The sequence below is a fragment of the Vicugna pacos genome, chromosome 6, assembly GCF_048564905.1.
Source record: "Vicugna pacos chromosome 6, VicPac4, whole genome shotgun sequence".
NCBI classification, from domain to species: Eukaryota; Metazoa; Chordata; class Mammalia; order Artiodactyla; family Camelidae; genus Vicugna; species Vicugna pacos.
Window position 1 is genome coordinate 60,476,512 of NC_132992.1, and position 16,569 is coordinate 60,493,080.

Sequence of the window (16,569 nt, forward strand, 5' to 3'; positions counted from 1 at the left end):
TATGTGTATTAGGAATGTATTGTTCCTCCCTGTCTAATATTCTGTTAGATTAGCATATATGGAAGATTATAAACAGGTGGAAGAGATCAGCTGGGCAGGTAAGATATAAATCCCCCTTTCAGAAGTAAGAATAGCCATCTGCATGAAATAAGCATATTGTCTTGGCTGAGTCCTACACAGAGTGAGAGGAATAGACTCATGGTATATTACATGACCATTCTGGACATGCATAACACAAAATTTTTATACTGCCAGAGAGAACCATTTTTAAATTTCAAAATAAGTCTGTAATCTACATGCTATAGATAAGAGATAATAGCCTAATGAATGAAATAATTATTCATTACTGGGTTATCAAAATATGTATGTGTCCACATGATACATATTTTATATATACATATATGTACATGTATACATATACATGCATGCACACACATACATGTATACATAGAGAATGAGTTAGTAATTTCAAGGCTGCATCAAAGTTCCAATAGCTAGTTGATTCTAGGATAATAAACATATATATAGATATATAGTGTGTGACCTTTTTACAATTTTATTCAAAGAAAATAATCCAAGACAGTAAAGTATTTATATAAAAGAACATAGTAACATTAGTTATAAAAGCAAAAAAAAAACCCTGAAAATAACAAAATATTTTCAGAGAGAATGGCTAAATAACTTATAGCATATCTATGCATATTATACAGTCATTACAAATAAAATTGATTTAATGGAATGGAAAAATATCCTCAATGGTGTATCAAGTGGAAAGAAGAGGCTACAAAATGATATACCTAGTATGCTTCAAATGTGGAAGACTAAACTAAAATAATGAAACATATATATATACATAGGAAAAAAGACAATATACAACAGTTTGTGAAGTGTCAGTGGTGGTTTTTTGTTTATTTTATATATTTCTCTGTTTTCCAAATTTTCTACAATAAAATGTATCTGTTTTATACTTAAGAAAAATGTATTTAAAAACCAGGTATGCATGGTCAGTTAATCAGAGATGCAAACAATCCAGATAATCTACTTGACTGATATAAAAACCTGATATAACTTGTTTCTCTCACTTCTTAGGAAAAATATAAACAGTAAATACCTGCATCTCCTTTTTCAAACCATTGATTGCAATCTGATTGTTTCTTTGGGGTTAACAATCTAAAACACAATAAATAAAATGTTTATATTATTTACTGACCTGATAAATTATTTCTGAAATTAAAGTATTTTCTTATTTTTAAAGGTTACCTGAACTGCATAACATTTTGTGAATTTTTAATAGCTGTAACATGTGAACATTTTGAATAGCTAGTCACGGTAGAATCATTCAATACCTGAACAAAAGAAATTAAGCATTAGAGTTGACTACACAAAACAGTAAAATTTTTGCTTGCCATGGCTACTCAGGGATCTCCAAGAACATTGTCATCATCATTACTGTTACTATCAATATCAACAACTACAAACATTAACTGAAACCGCTATATGCAAAACATTAAGTCAAACACAGGGAAACAAAAAAGTTTTAAGACTCTCAAGGAATTTGATGCCTTTGACAAGTATGATAACTATGCTTGTTAGTATTTCTACATTTAAGGTAAACTTGAAAATTTTTTCTTTCATATTCATGACTAATCAAGTGAATCTTACCATTTTTCTCAACTAATTATCTGATTTCTGTCTCCTATCCCGTATAACCTCTCAAATTGAAAGTAAGAAAGGAAAACAGCAAGTTCTAAGATTAAAGCCTGAAACTTCCTTTTAAAAATATATATGACAGAGCTAATATTTCATTTTTAACTCTAAATGTTGTTTAATATTAATATTTAAATCACTGCTTTAACTAATGTTTGTATTTTCTGTTTCAAGTCTTTCATTTTCCCTGAGTGACTCATTTTGAACAGCTGCTGATTTTTCTTATTTGACCTGAAATGAAAATACCTTTAATAGGAAAGTCTACGCTATTTACTTTTGTTATAACAGCCATTGGTCTTAATTGTGTCATCTTACTGTGCTTTTACATCATAAGAAAAAGACCTTGTCCCTCAAAGAACACTTGTCCCTTAAAGAACAGGTGTTGCTACTGTTTTGATGTACGTTTTAAACAATATACACATTTGTATATACCTCCTGGTACAAGTATTTGCACAAGTATTTCAAGTATTTATTTAGAATAGGTGACAAGAAGTGAAATTGTTGAGTATATACATTTTAATTTTTAACGATTACTATGCACCAGTCCTCCAAAGCAGTTGTACCAGATTACATTCTCAGTATTATTCACTGTACTAGATATTATCAAATGTTTTAATGTCTGCAAATCTGATAGGTGAAACCAGGTACCTCATTGATTTAATTTGTATTTCCCTGTACTCCTGAGGTCAGGCATCTTGTCATGTTTAGTAACCCTTTGCTTTCCTATTATGTGCTGAGCTATCTTTTGCTCATTTTTATTGTTTTTTAATTAATTTGTAAGAATTATTATTTATTTCTTTATATATTATAATTATGTATACCAAGCCCCTAAATGACAATTCTGTCACTGTCTTTTAATTTTGTAGTGTCTTTTGCCATACAAAAGCTTTTTATTTTGATAAATCCATTGATCAATTTGTCTTTTCTTGCACCATGCTGTTATAATACTGCAATCTGCTAATGTTTAAAAATGTTTGGGGACAATGAAAATGTTCTGGAATTAGACAGTGGTGATGGTTACCGTATCTTATGAATATACGAAAAACCACTGAATTGTACAGTTTAAAATGATTATTGTATGATGTGAATTATATCTTAGTAACAGAAGTGAAAAAAATTTTTGATATCTGTATGAGTCTCCCTAACATTCTTTTTAATATCTTTATTTAAAATCATATATTAATCTATTAATGGAGTGAAGCATATTGATAGATTTTATAAATGCTAAAGTATCATTTGAGAAAACCAAGATTAGTCATAATATATATATATATTTTTAATGTTATAGTGCAAAATTTTGTTTGCTAATAAGTTATTTAGGATTTTTACCTCTATGTTCATTCTTGAGACTAGTGTACTATAATTTTTCTTTTCTTTCACTATCCTTGTCCTTGCTGTCTAATGGATTAGTCATATATAATATGTTGGATAGGTTCTAACTTTTTTTATACTCTGGAACTGTTTGTATATAAATATTATATAATCTAATGGTTCTCAACAGGGGGCAGTTTTGCCTCTCAGGCACATTTGACAATGTCTGGAGGTATTTTTGATTGTCATAATTTGGGGATGAGGTGCTATTGGCTTCTACAGGGTCACAAGATGATCCCAAACAAAGAATTATCTGGTCCAAAATGTTAATAGTGTCACAATTGAAAAACTCTGATTTAATCCTTAACGTTTTGGTAGAATTCACCTGAAAAATTCAGTCTGGTATGTTCTGAAGGGCAGGTGTGGTGGAGTGAGAAGGGAGGGAAATAAAGGAGAAAAGAGGGAAACAGATATTTATTTACATTTCAGTTTCTTCTAGGTTATTGATCTATTTGTGTTTTCCTTTTTCAGTCTATTTAGCAATTTGAATTGTCTTAAAAACTGTCCATGTCACCTAAATTTTCAAATTTATTGGCATAAAGTTTTACATAGTATCCTCTTAGGACTTTGAAAAGATTTCTTCTATAGGTGTAACAATAAGCACTTTCCCCCTTTTATTCTTTTTTTGGGGAGAGAGGCTTTCTTTTTTCCTTTATACTTGCTGAAAGTTATGAGCTTTTGGCTATATTAATTAACCTAACTTTTAAATTTCATTAATTTCTGCTTTTCTCTTGATAAATTCCTACTTTCTTTGCAATTATTATTCTGTTATTTTTCTATTTTGATTTGAGCTTTTTGTACTCTGAGTTGAACTTTTCATACTGAAAGTTCAGCTAATTTTAATCTTTCTCATTTTCTAATATATTTGTTGATATATTTTCTAGTATATCTTTTCAAATGTGTTTCCCTCTGAGGACCAATTTGGCTACATTTCACAAGTTTAGGTTTACAGTATTCTTTTAAATTGTTTTAAAATCCCATTTTGATTTCTTCTATAACCCAAAAGTAATTTGAAAGTGTGTGAATTTCTTTTTTTTTTCAGTCAAATAGTTTTTTGAGAAGAGGGCTATCTTTTTGTTTAACTTGTATTTTTAATATTGTGGTCAGTAAAGATAGTAACTTTTTAAAGTTGGTTGCTATATCCTTTTGTTCAATTTTGGTGAATACTGCAAATAAAAATTTAACTGAACTCTGTGTATGTTGAACACAATGTTTGCTAACTGTGTTATTAAGATTCTCTACATCCTTACTTATTTTCTATCTACTTGAATCATTCCTGTGACAGAAACTGCCAGTCTTCTATGCTATCCAAGATTTACTTTCTTTGTGTTCTAATTAAAAAAACCAAAAAAAATCATATTTCTCAACCTCTCCACCAATGAAATACTATCATAAATTGTTTAAGGAGCTTCTAGGAAAGAGCCTTAAAAATGGGGCTGACTCAGCCAGCCTTTCCCCCTTTCTTCTTTGCTGCCAAGAGATGGCAGATACGATGGCAAAATTGTAATGGTTAGCTTCTGACCATGAGATGACCTTGAGGTGAAAGCTTAGCATTAAGGATCACAGAAAAAGAAAACACAGATGGAGCCTGAGAAACAATGACATTGTGGAGATGGTGCTATCAGCTCTAGTGAACCTTAGTCACTTACTTTAGAATTTCATGGCAAGAAGAGAAAATTTAATGCTTATCTTGTTTAAGATGCTATTATTTAATGAGTTTGGTTTTGTAATCATTTCACATGCAGCTAAACTCAACCCCTAATCTCAAGATCAGTACTTTTTTTGAGAGCGTGATCCTGTTTTAACTGTGGGTTCAAATGTTTCTTTGGAATTCTAACAATTTATGTTTTATATATTTTGAAACTATATAATTTAGTGCATCATGGTTCTTATGATTTCTTGGTGATTAGTCTTTTAAAAACATGAAATATATTTGTCTCTATTAATGCTTTTTACTTTGAACTCTGTTTTGTATGGCACTGTTACACCTGCTTTGTTTTTGTTTGCATTTACCTGTTATTTTCCATCCTTTTGTTTTCAGCTTTCATTTGTCAAGCTGTTTCAGCTGTTGTATTTTAATAGTATTTAGCTGTACTTTGTTTATATATCCCATAGAAGCACATCCATCACATTTTTATGATTACCAGCTTGTTCAGAACTATTTCTGACATCTTATTTGTTTTCTATTTACAATGCTTTCTAGCTCTTTTATTCTCACCTCCACCTCCCATTCCTGCCTTTTCTTGGACTAGTTAGGTTTTCTTGATTTCACCTTTTTTCTTCTACTGTTTTAAAACTTACACATTCCATTGCTCTTTTGTTGGCTACTGTTAAGTGTCTAACACATATGGATAAATCTACATTTTTTCCAACAATATACAGAGTTAATCAGTATTCGTATCTTCTCCCTACCTCCATCCGAAGACAAAAAAATAACTTGAGTAAACTTTTGTTTCCCTCTTTTATCTTCCCACTTTCATCCTATATTGATATCATCTGGAATTTTAGTACTGGATTTTGTAATTTTTGTAATTAAAACATATTTAGAATTAATAAGTCTCACTAATTATTTTGGTTACCATTCCCCCTGTATTTGTGTGTTTTAATATGTATTAATGAGAAGCAATTATATTTTTCATTGAGAATTCCCCTCTGAACTATTTTCAGGAAGAATGGGAGAAGACAGAGATATGTACACCAGAAGCTAGCTTTCTGAGTGTTCTTCATAAGCCTCATGAATCACCCAGAGGACCGTCTATCTCTCTAACCCAAGCTCCTATACTCAGTTTCCACCTGGAGACAGTTATCCCATTGTTCATGCTTGGCAAAAGACAGATTAGATATGCAATGATTAGGTGTTAACTAAACTAATGCTCACTAAAGCAACCCAACCAATTATCCTATTCATTGTCCTCAGGCCTATACCTTCTACAAGAGTACTCTCCTATCAAGTCCTGGGCTACAATTTCCATCTTCAATCCAAATTTGTTTTACTCCTTTAGCAATGTCTTAGTTTTTGGTCTACTGGGTACAAGGCTTGGTATTTTTAAATATCTTTTATTTTTAGAAGTGAGAAGGCTATTGTATATGCTCAAGCTGCCATATTGAATCTCTTTAAGTTTTTTAGATCCTGAGATTATACTAATGGCTGCTTTAATATATTTATAACACATATACACCCATTTCCAAAATGTGGTAAATTCACTCTCATTTAACACAAGCATTTAATTTATACTATTAAAAAAGAAATACTTACCTGTGCATCATTTTCTTTTTGTCCGAAGTCAATATTGGCAAGCTTTGACTGTTTCACAGAACTTTTTTCTTTTTTATCTAGGTTATTAAATTGTAAAACTTCAAATTAGTTCAAGAGATAAAATCAAACGTCATGGCCAACATTTATCCTAACCTTGTAATTAAAAAAAATCAAGTCACATGAATATTTTATTTAAGTTAAAATATAGAATTATGAAATTATTATCTTAATTCCTCGCTATATAATAATTACTATAATAACTATGAATATAAAACGGAAAACACCAGACAAAACTTTATACATCTTTATAATGGGGAATCAAACACAGAGTGGTGAAATTAACAATTGGGGAAAAGAAACAGTGTAGTTAATCTAACACAATGCAATTAATCTACAGAGTCACTGAATGAAATATGATTGAAATATCTCAGTGACTAAGTCACAAATATCATTAACACAAGCCTGCTACCCATTTTAATCACACAGACTGATAATACTGAAAATACAACTTCTCAAATGAAAAACATATAATTAATCATCCTCCTCTGACAGCTGTAAAGGCAGACAAGAACGCTTTTTAAAAATATCATGTGAGTGATTTCTTTCTCAAAGAGAAAACTGTTATGTACAGAAGGCTCATCTTGTTTGCTCTCAGAATAAAAGTGACACCTTCCTGAGTCAATAGGTCTCCAGCATTGTTTGTTCTTGCTTACACCAAACAACTAAAATTGTTCTTTTCTATTTCTTCTTCCATGAAAGAAATGCAAAGAAAACTAAGTTTTTGAATAATAAAAAAGATACTGTACCTGTAACTCTTGGTTCTGAAGAATGCATCTTTATTGGTCTGACTAGTTTTTGAGATTCATATGGAAGAAATAATTGACTGTTTTGAGGAGTTTTATTCAATGTAAGTACATGTTGTTCATCTTTTTCAAAAATTCTAAAGGGAAAACTGAATTATATTAAACACTAACTAAGTAAAAAATTAATGTATTTTAAAGCTAGAAAAGATATTTAGATATTATACACTTAAAACTCCTCATTTTGCAGATAATGAAACCTAGTTCCAGAAATTTAACAGATCTGCCCAATATTATTAAATTACTTACTAGTGTCATAGCTAATACACACTTTTCCTGATTAAGTCCTGTGTTCTCAATGTACCACACTCTCATTTTTAAAACATAATCATTTTAAAAGAATTTCTAAACACATCAAAAACATTTTAAACCAAAACGATATCCACAAATAGCATGCTTTAGATTTGGGAGTGCTACTTCAAACTTTTAAAAAGACTTATTCAGAAACAAATCAACTAGCATGAACACAGACATCATTAAAGCCATATTACATCCATAAATGGATCTAGTAAGTGTTTTACTGGAAGATAATTTCACTGAATTTTTCCTAAATTAAAGAAATAATTTTAATTATTGATAGTTAAATAATAATTTAAATGATATTCTTTGATAATAACTATCAAAATATGACTTAAAATAACTAGCTATATAAGTTCTTCTCAATATTATTTTTATAAGATTAAAATATTATCAGTAAAGTGAAATTCAGTACATTTACCTATTTTTGTAATCAATTTCATTAAAAAGTTAAAGACATATTACCATAGATGTGAGACGTGGGAGTGGGGAAATTAATAAAATAACAGATGTAAGGAAGGAGAATCTGAGAATTTAACTTGGGAGAAGAGTGTGTTGAAAAATCAAAATCAGAGCAATGGAGCCTGCTAAGAGAAATTTAAGAAGAATGTAAGAGTAAAGGAGAAAGAGAAAAAGTAGAAAGTTTATCAGAAACAGCAACAATAATACATCTATTTTTCTGTCACACAATAACAGGCAAAATCAACCTTTTCTTTTTAAATGCCTCCACCACTGATGTCTATTTTATCACCATTAGGATGAAGGACAATGAAACATATGATGCCACAGATTCAGTAACGTTTTGGCTCATCTCTCTATGGCAAAGAATTGTCAAGCTGGTGACAGGGTGATAAAAAGGTAAATACATGGCTGCTCCCACCATTGTTCCCCTTGTTTCATTCCTACCAGTGACCCATAATGGAAAACTGGATGAAATGGACAACTGACAGATTACAGAACAGTAAACGGGCTGCTGCTACCCTATTTCTCACTACACATTATCCTTGGCCTTACTAAATAACAAGCGAGTTTGAATATATGTCCCTAATATTTAAAGGTATAAATTAATATTTTTCATAAGAAATGAATAGAAAATAGCCTGTACAATACATGTTTATAGATATTATATAAATATTAGCGGCTTGGAGAGGATATAGAATCAAATTTTAGATGCAGAACATCTGTTCACATAAAGTCCCGTTTTAAAGTTTACCTATACCTTTCTTTCAATTCCTTTCTCTTTTCTATATTTTTATTTTTTTCTTCCATAGTTTCTGAAAGAGTCTTCATTTCATAAAGTCTTGCAATCTGCTAAAAATAAAAATAACAAAGCAAAATAAAATAATTACCTACAAAGGAACATATGCTTTATCTTAACTAATGAATACTATTTTTCCTACATAATCACAAGATTTATATTTTTGGTAGTATTAGCTATCTTTTAATGAAAGTAAACATTGACTCCCTACACAGAGACATAGTTACCAAATATTTTAAAGAAAGTGGCATCCATTTTTTTCTCATTGCTAAAACGGTATTACTGTTATTTGTAACCTGCCTATAAATGATAAATATACCATTTTAACATAATTTTTTAATTTAGAAAATTAGCTATTCACTTTTTTCCTCAAAATTTGTAAGTACCTTTGATGGGTTCTCATACCTGTCAATAAAAGTTACATTTCAATAGATGACACTAAAAGTATATTCAAGAAAATATCATGTGATATCAATCTTAAAGGCTAAACTAGTTCTAGTCTAGCTTTATAAAGATTATAGTCATAAAATTTTCAAGATTAAGTTCCTTAAGCAATTTATCCCTTAAGCAAATTATTTTCTTGTTCTTTTTGACAACACTTTGTAAGCTATTAATGCCTTTAAATACCTATTATTAAGGTACATCTTATTCTTTCCTTGTCTTCCTTCCTCAGCACCCAAAGAAAGTTAAACTATTTCCCAAAACTCGGAGCTCAATATACTCCTACGTAAAACACATTTTGGCTCCAAAGGTAATCTGAGGCAAATAAATTATCATAAACCTTTCTCCATATTGAGGCTCTTTAACAATAGCTCTGCTAAGACTGTCAACTAACATATCACTACACTTACACATTAACACATATATCAGAAACATATAACAAAATGTATACCTGGTTTAAATAATTAATTTCTATTTCCACTTCATCTACTTCTTTCTTCAATTCAGATGAACTTTTGGAAAATTCGCCAGCATGTTTAAGAATATCTTGTGTTTTGAATCTCAAATTGACCCTTTTATGTTTAAGGAACTATATTACACAAGTAAATTTCACAATTGTAATATATGTACTATATCAGAAATAATTAGTATTATGTAATATTTACATATGTGTATCATATAAGTAATATTAACAACTGTATCTGAAAATAGTGGTAAGACTAATATAAGCATTTGGCAAATTGACAAAGACAATTTATTATTTGTCTGTTTTATACTTTGCTTAAAAACAACATTTCACCAAAAATATGTTAAGATTTTTTTCTTTCAGTTAAATATTTTCATAGGGTTTTTTTTTACTTTTGTTTTTCACTCAAGTTCATCATGTCATTTGGTGTTTTCACTTCTTGCGTTTTCATTGTTTATTTGTTCCAAGGTCAACATTAAAAATCCACTAAGTTTCCCTTTTCTTACTCTGTATGGTTCATCAGTGCACATTGCAGAACTCAAAAGACAGCTAGATTTTCCATCCAAACTTTCTGCTTGAACTGGATTTATACCCAACTTCAAGTAGAGAATTTCTCAGGTGTTAACAGACAGCCTGCTGCCTGTTATTAGCTACTACAATTTCCTAAGTTATTCGACAATATGTTTAGGAGAATTTAAAAATAAATAAAACAGTGCTAGCGAACAGGAACACCAGAGAAAATCTGTCAGACCTTTCCTATTCTGCCTTAAACTTTATGATTTATACTCTAGAAAATAAAATTTCACATGAATATTATTTATAATGCCAATCTATTATCAAAATCATCAGTTTAAAGTTTTAGATGTAGACCCTTAAATTCTAATTTCAATTCTCTCTACCTCCATCACCTCTTCGTGTTTTTTATGCAATCTTATGTCTCATCCATTTCTATATCCAACTCCCTAAACCCCTGCTGTACCTTCTGCATCTACCAACCTCTGCCCCTTCCCACTGAGAAGTTATAACACAGATGGGCAGCAAATGAACAACTAAGTACAGAATAAGCTAAAACCCAAATATGGAGAGGGCAAGCAGCAAAGGGGTTAAAAGGATGATTTAGGATGAAGCAAGGTAGAATGCAGGGATAAAGAAGATTTAGTACAAACAGTGGAGTTATAATCTGATAGGAAAGCATATGAAGGATTGTGGAGGGTAGAAGAGGATTAAAGTTCCAAGTTCATCATCAGGGAAGCTCTCCTTGACAAACAGATGAGACTTAGACCAATTAAGAATTACTTAAGCATCTAATACAATGTCACTGTATTAGAATTACTTGTTTACATCTCTACTTCCTCTACTAAACTGTGAGCTTCTTATAAGAATGTTCTGTATCTTCTTGGGTATTACCTGGCAGAAAGTAGGTACCAATGAATTGTGACTCACTTCCTTACCACTTTCCATTCTAACAGGTAATAATCGATTTAATTGGAACTCATTCTTTGGTAAGACGGCCAGATGACTTTTTCATTAGTTTGGTTGCTAAGATATGCCACTTAAAGCCAGCTACATATACTATTTATTTGCAATAAAATTACTCACTTCTAATGATATGCACATATGTGAAAACTAATCCCAGATGACTTTAAGGTAACCTCTAAATTTTTAAAATTCAACAAAAAACAAATCCATGTGCTTCTCACCAGGGAAACACAACAATTAAAATTAGAAATAATACTTATCCAATAAAAATTCTAAGTAGAAATGTGGATACATATGTAACGTCCAATTGGTAAGTGATGGAAAGGGAGCAGGCACTGAAAAACAAAGTCATATTTTAGCCTGATTTATTTTATTCTTTTAATTATAAAAATAACATTATAAACAGTATGTAACAAAACACTAATACCTAAAAATTCCATAAAAATAGTTTCATTCATTTTTAGTTGTTCAGTACATGCCAACACTCTGTTTTGAGTTTCTTCATGTTCTTTTTTCTTCTCATAATATTCACGTGAAAGAGGTGTTTCTGAGTATTTTAGTTGGTATTGCTTCAAAACATCTTTATACTGACATATATAATCATGGTACATTTTTCTGTTAAAATTAAAAGAAATGATGTCAATATAACAAAAGTATACCTAAAAATTTTCTAAAATCACTTGTTAAAGTGTACTAAATTAAGCAAAAAAAAGTCAAAAATCTACTTATTCTTGCTTCCCTCAATACTGTCTCCCCTTCAACTTTTTCCTAGCTCTGTCACACTTTTCAACTCTCTACTTTTTTTCTTCACTACCTGAGTTACTCACTCCTTAATCCTATTCAATTAAACTTCGACACCCACTATTCTAATGAACCAAACTTCCCAAGGTCACCAATGATCTAATCTGTCCAACTCAGTGATCTCTTTTCAGTTCTCATCCTAAATGACACTGCAGAAGCTGGTTCTTTTGATCACTTCTTAAATCTCTATCCTCCCTAGTTCAGCTCCCTCTATGACTGTGCATTTAAATCTCCCTCAGTTTTCTAAGCTAAAATTATCACATGAAGCTATGTTCTATGTGTAAGAACTTTGCATTCACAATCATTCTTGAATAATCCACAACTATTTTATAAGAAAATTTCAGCACCGTTTGGAAGCACTCCAGTACAACTCAGATAGAGGAGCACGGTCATCTATTTATGCACCAGTTTTCAGTAGCATGTTTAATTCTTGCAGAAGGATATTAACTCTTCCTTCCCATTTGAACTTTGCTTGATCTACAGTAGGAGTCAGTTACTATGACCTATGGGTCAAATCCAACCGGCCACCTGTTTTTGTACAACCTATGAGCTAAGAGTCGTTTTCACATTTTGAATGATTGAAAAAACAGAACATTTCATGACACATTAAAATTATATGAAATTCAAACCATTATGCCTATAAATAAAGTTTTATTAGAACACAGTCAACCACTTACATATTGTCTAAAGTTGCTCTTGTACCACAATAGCAGACTTGAGTATGACAAAGACTATATATAGCCCACAAAGCCTAAAACATTTACTATTTGGCCTTTAAAAAAAGTTCATCAGTCCTGGTCTACAACATTGAAAATGTTCAATCCATGTTCATTATGGAAAATATATTCTTGGTTCCTTTTTTTAACCTAATCCTTATCAAATGTATACTGAGTTTCAGAAATAATATTCATAGAAAAATTTCTAAAAATATATAGCCTTAATGTTCCTCAAAATTTAATTCTCTAAATCAAGCCATACTATATAGGAAAATTTCTTAAAAGATACAGCAATGATTATCTCACTTTAGCAGACGAGAAAAGAACAAATATACACACTGCTTATACAGTGAGAAGAAAAGTAAGATAACAGCCTGGTCAACTGGTCAACAGGTCTGAATCTTAAGAATGTTTTAATTTCTTAATATTACTAAATTCTGTCCCGTTATGCAAGATAAAGCAATTTAGTTCAAAAGAAGTTTGTTCCTATCCCTCTAAATGAATATTTGCTAATTAAGCCATCATTTCTTGAGGGTTGAAAGGTATTTCCCAGAAAGGAGGGAAATATCTATAAGAAAACTGAGTCTAGGTCACTAGTTTCAGATGAGATCAGCATTCCACCAATATGTCATTCAGACTGCATATTCATGCTGACTCTCCTAACATACTCCATACAAGAACTTTTTGTCAGCCCACGCCATGATTCAAGAAGAAACCTTCATGGAAGTAACCTAAGTGATCATTGACAGATGACTGGATAAAGAAGTTGTGATATATTTATACAATGGAATACTACTCAGCCATAAAAAAGAATAAAATAATGCCATTTGCAGCAACATGGATAGACCTAGAGATCATCATTCTAAGTGAAGTAAGCCAGATAGAGAAAAATAAATACCATATGATATCACTCATATGTGGACTCTAAAAACAAAAGAATAAAAGGAGAAAAAAAGACACTATGAACTCATCTACAAAACAGAAGCAGACTCACAGACACAGGAAACAATCCTATGGTTACTGGGGAAAGGGGGCGGGAAGGGATAAATTTGGGAGTTTGAGATTTGCAAATGTTAGCCTATATACAAAAATAAATTTTTAAAAAAGTTTTTTCTGTGTAGCACAGGGAACTATGTTCAATATCTTGTAATAACCTTTAATGAAAAAAATACGAAAACAAATATATGTGTGCATATGTATGACAGGGACACTGTGCTGTACACCAGAAATGGACACATTGTAACTGACTGTACTTCAATTAAAAAAAGAAGAAGAAACCTTACTATGTCATCTGTTGCCAGTAATACTAGTCTTTGTGAATGCCTGGGACAGGAATAGGAGATTAGGATAAATAAGTAGCTGGTGCCTCTACTTCCTTCATTACCCATGATACCAACAGATGGGCTTTTTTTCTCTGAAAATGCCTAGTACTGAGTCATCAATTCAATCAACCTATGTGGCTGGTTTAAGAAAGAAAAAAAACAAACAGATGTTTTTACTTTAATACCTCTGGCTAGCTAAGAGGACTCATCTACAACAAACACTATAAGAGAGGTACAAATTTGGACTGGTTTGCTTCAGCCCCTCATAGAATCACTTTAAATAATGTTTTATAGTCATGGTTTGTATTGAGAGATGTTATAAGAAGCAGTAATACATATTGTGCTTATTTGGTAGAGGTCATTGAAGATACTAACTACCATATTGCACAATTTCCTCTTTATGAGAACCCAAGGAAGAAATTTATCTCAATTCTTAGTACCAGGAAAAACCTCTGCTTATTCTAAGCAATTGAACTGTTTTTTAAATGAATACTCTGAATTCTAAACTGATCACATTTCCACAATGCTTTGACTACTACTAGGAACTTCAAAGTCTAATTTGTGCCTATATCTAAGAAATGTGCAAGACCATATAGTATGAATTTCTATCCTGATCAAAGACTTTACCTATATTATCCTTGCTTTCCTATAGCCTCAATTTTTATATCTAATTTTCTTTTAATACTATGGTATTCTTTATACAAATCATCTCAAATTTTTTTTGCATTGAAACATGGCCTATAAATGACAAAGTAACAGTCTCCTTCACTCATTCTACCCTCTGCCTATTCCTTGGATGACCACATACTCTAGCTTTCTTTTCTTTTTACTCTATACATTTCCCTGGGCAATCTAATCTATTTCCATGATGTCAAATGTGAGTGAATTTCAAAGTGGTACCTTCAGTCCCTACTTTTTCTTAAGACTCATCTTTAAATATAAAATGTATCGATGCTAGATTATGTGTGTTTTTAATTAAAATACCAAAATAGGAGAGATGTCAGCAAGATGGCAGAATAAAATATCCCTTGTGCATATCATGCCCTCAACAATAAAAATCTGGCATTCATCTATGGACAAAAATGCCTTTTTGGAAGCTTTGGAGTCCAGGTAGGAAACTATGAAACTCTGGTACAGTCCAAGACTGAAGAGTGTCATTTTGAGAAGACAGACTTGTACCTTGGTGGCTAACTCTCTAACTGTGGTCCTAGGTATGGACCTGGAAACATCCTCATACACCTGCAAACTCAGCTAAGTCCCATTTTGCTTTGGGTCTGTCACCAGTCCCATAAACTAAGGGACCCAGAAGAAGTCACATGTGTCATGTAATAGGCATACAGACAATGGTCCCAGCTGTGGACCCTGAAGTGGCCTGTGAGCCAGCTCCAGCCCTTTATGGCCATGGTTTGGGAGCCCCTGCATATAAGCCTCCCAAGCTCAGTCAGACCGTAGAATCTGAAAGGGCTCTGTAACTGGGTTCCAGCCTATTTCATCCACAGTCACCAAGGAACCCTACTGGCACAAGGATCTAGCAGGAGACACTTCTGTTTGTGCCTCTGAAGATCTTATAAGGCTCCAGTAGTTGGTTCCAGCCTTCTCACAGCCACAGTTTGTCACAGGGCACAGGGTCGCAGCAAGAGACATTCCTGTATGCACCCCATAGATCCTGAAGGGCCCTATATTTGGTTCCAGATCCCAAGCAGTCTAGCACCAACAGAACTTCCAGCCAGGGACCCAGAAGGATATACTCCTATTTGCTACCCTGGAGATATTGAAAGGGCCCTATACTTGTCTCCAGCTTCTCCAGCTACAATCAAGGAAAATATCAGCCCACTCAGGGACTCAGTAGGGACATGCCCATCTGCGGCTTGAGAACCAGGATTGTAGACCCCAATCTTGTTTGTGAAACCTGAAACAGCCCTAAGGCTCAGTTCTAGCTGCTCCCAGCCACATTCCAGAGACAGTCCTAAGCACCCATGAATCCATCCAGTAACTAGGCAGGAGCTTTCCCAGGGACTTGGGAGCCACACTTGTCCACAGATTTGGTAATATGCCTGCTGACTGAGGACCCAATGGTGGAACCTGAAGCAGACACTTGTCCCAGTACTATCCTACTGAACAAAATACTGGGGCAGTCTCATTCACCCAGGTACCAGATAGGAGCCATACCTGCCTGAGCCCCTAGTAACAAACACACTAACCATCGATCCCACTGCAGACCCAAAGACAGTCTCAAAATAGCTCCAACTCAGTACAACTACAATTCTACAGGGAATCCCATCAGCCCTGGAAACCAACAGGAGAAGGTCTTTACCTGCCAAAAACAGTCTGTAAAGACTGGAAGAAGTGTTTTTTCATTCAAGTGCACAGACACCAATGCAAGGTTGCACAAATCACAAAGAATTAGGCAAACATAACACCACCCAAGGAAAAGTAATAAAGCTTCAGTAACTGACCCCAAAGAAATGGAGATCTATAATTTACCTTGCAAAGAATTCAAAATAATTATCTTAAAGAAACTCAGTAAAATGCAAGAGAACACAGACAACTAAACAAAAGCCAGAAAACAATGCATGAACAAAATGAAGCTTAATG

At 32.5% G+C, this 16,569-nt stretch overlaps 1 protein-coding gene across 9 annotated transcripts in view; it reads right to left on the reverse strand.

The window, feature by feature from the left end:
- C6H14orf39 (chromosome 6 C14orf39 homolog) overlaps positions 1-16,569 on the reverse strand; it is a 134,960-nt gene that overhangs the window by 74,636 nt on the left and 43,755 nt on the right. For 7 of the 9 annotated variants that reach the window (XR_012073663.1, XR_012073662.1, XR_012073661.1 and 4 more), the window contains 8 exons: positions 11,563-11,750; positions 11,428-11,470; positions 9,642-9,762; positions 8,711-8,802; positions 7,141-7,286; positions 6,335-6,411; positions 1,261-1,346; positions 1,112-1,170 (listed from right to left, as the gene is read on the reverse strand). Coding sequence is in view for 6 of the 9 variants with exons in the window: in XM_072963166.1 (XP_072819267.1) it covers positions 1,112-1,170; positions 1,261-1,346; positions 6,335-6,411; positions 7,141-7,286; positions 8,711-8,802; positions 9,642-9,762; positions 11,428-11,470; positions 11,563-11,750 (812 nt within the window). In the remaining 3 variants the exon portion in view is untranslated. The remainder of the gene's footprint in view (positions 1-1,111; positions 1,171-1,260; positions 1,347-6,334; positions 6,412-7,140; positions 7,287-8,710; positions 8,803-9,641; positions 9,763-11,427; positions 11,471-11,562; positions 11,751-16,569) is intronic. The other 2 variants (XM_072963164.1, XM_072963165.1) reach the window with 2 other exon arrangements.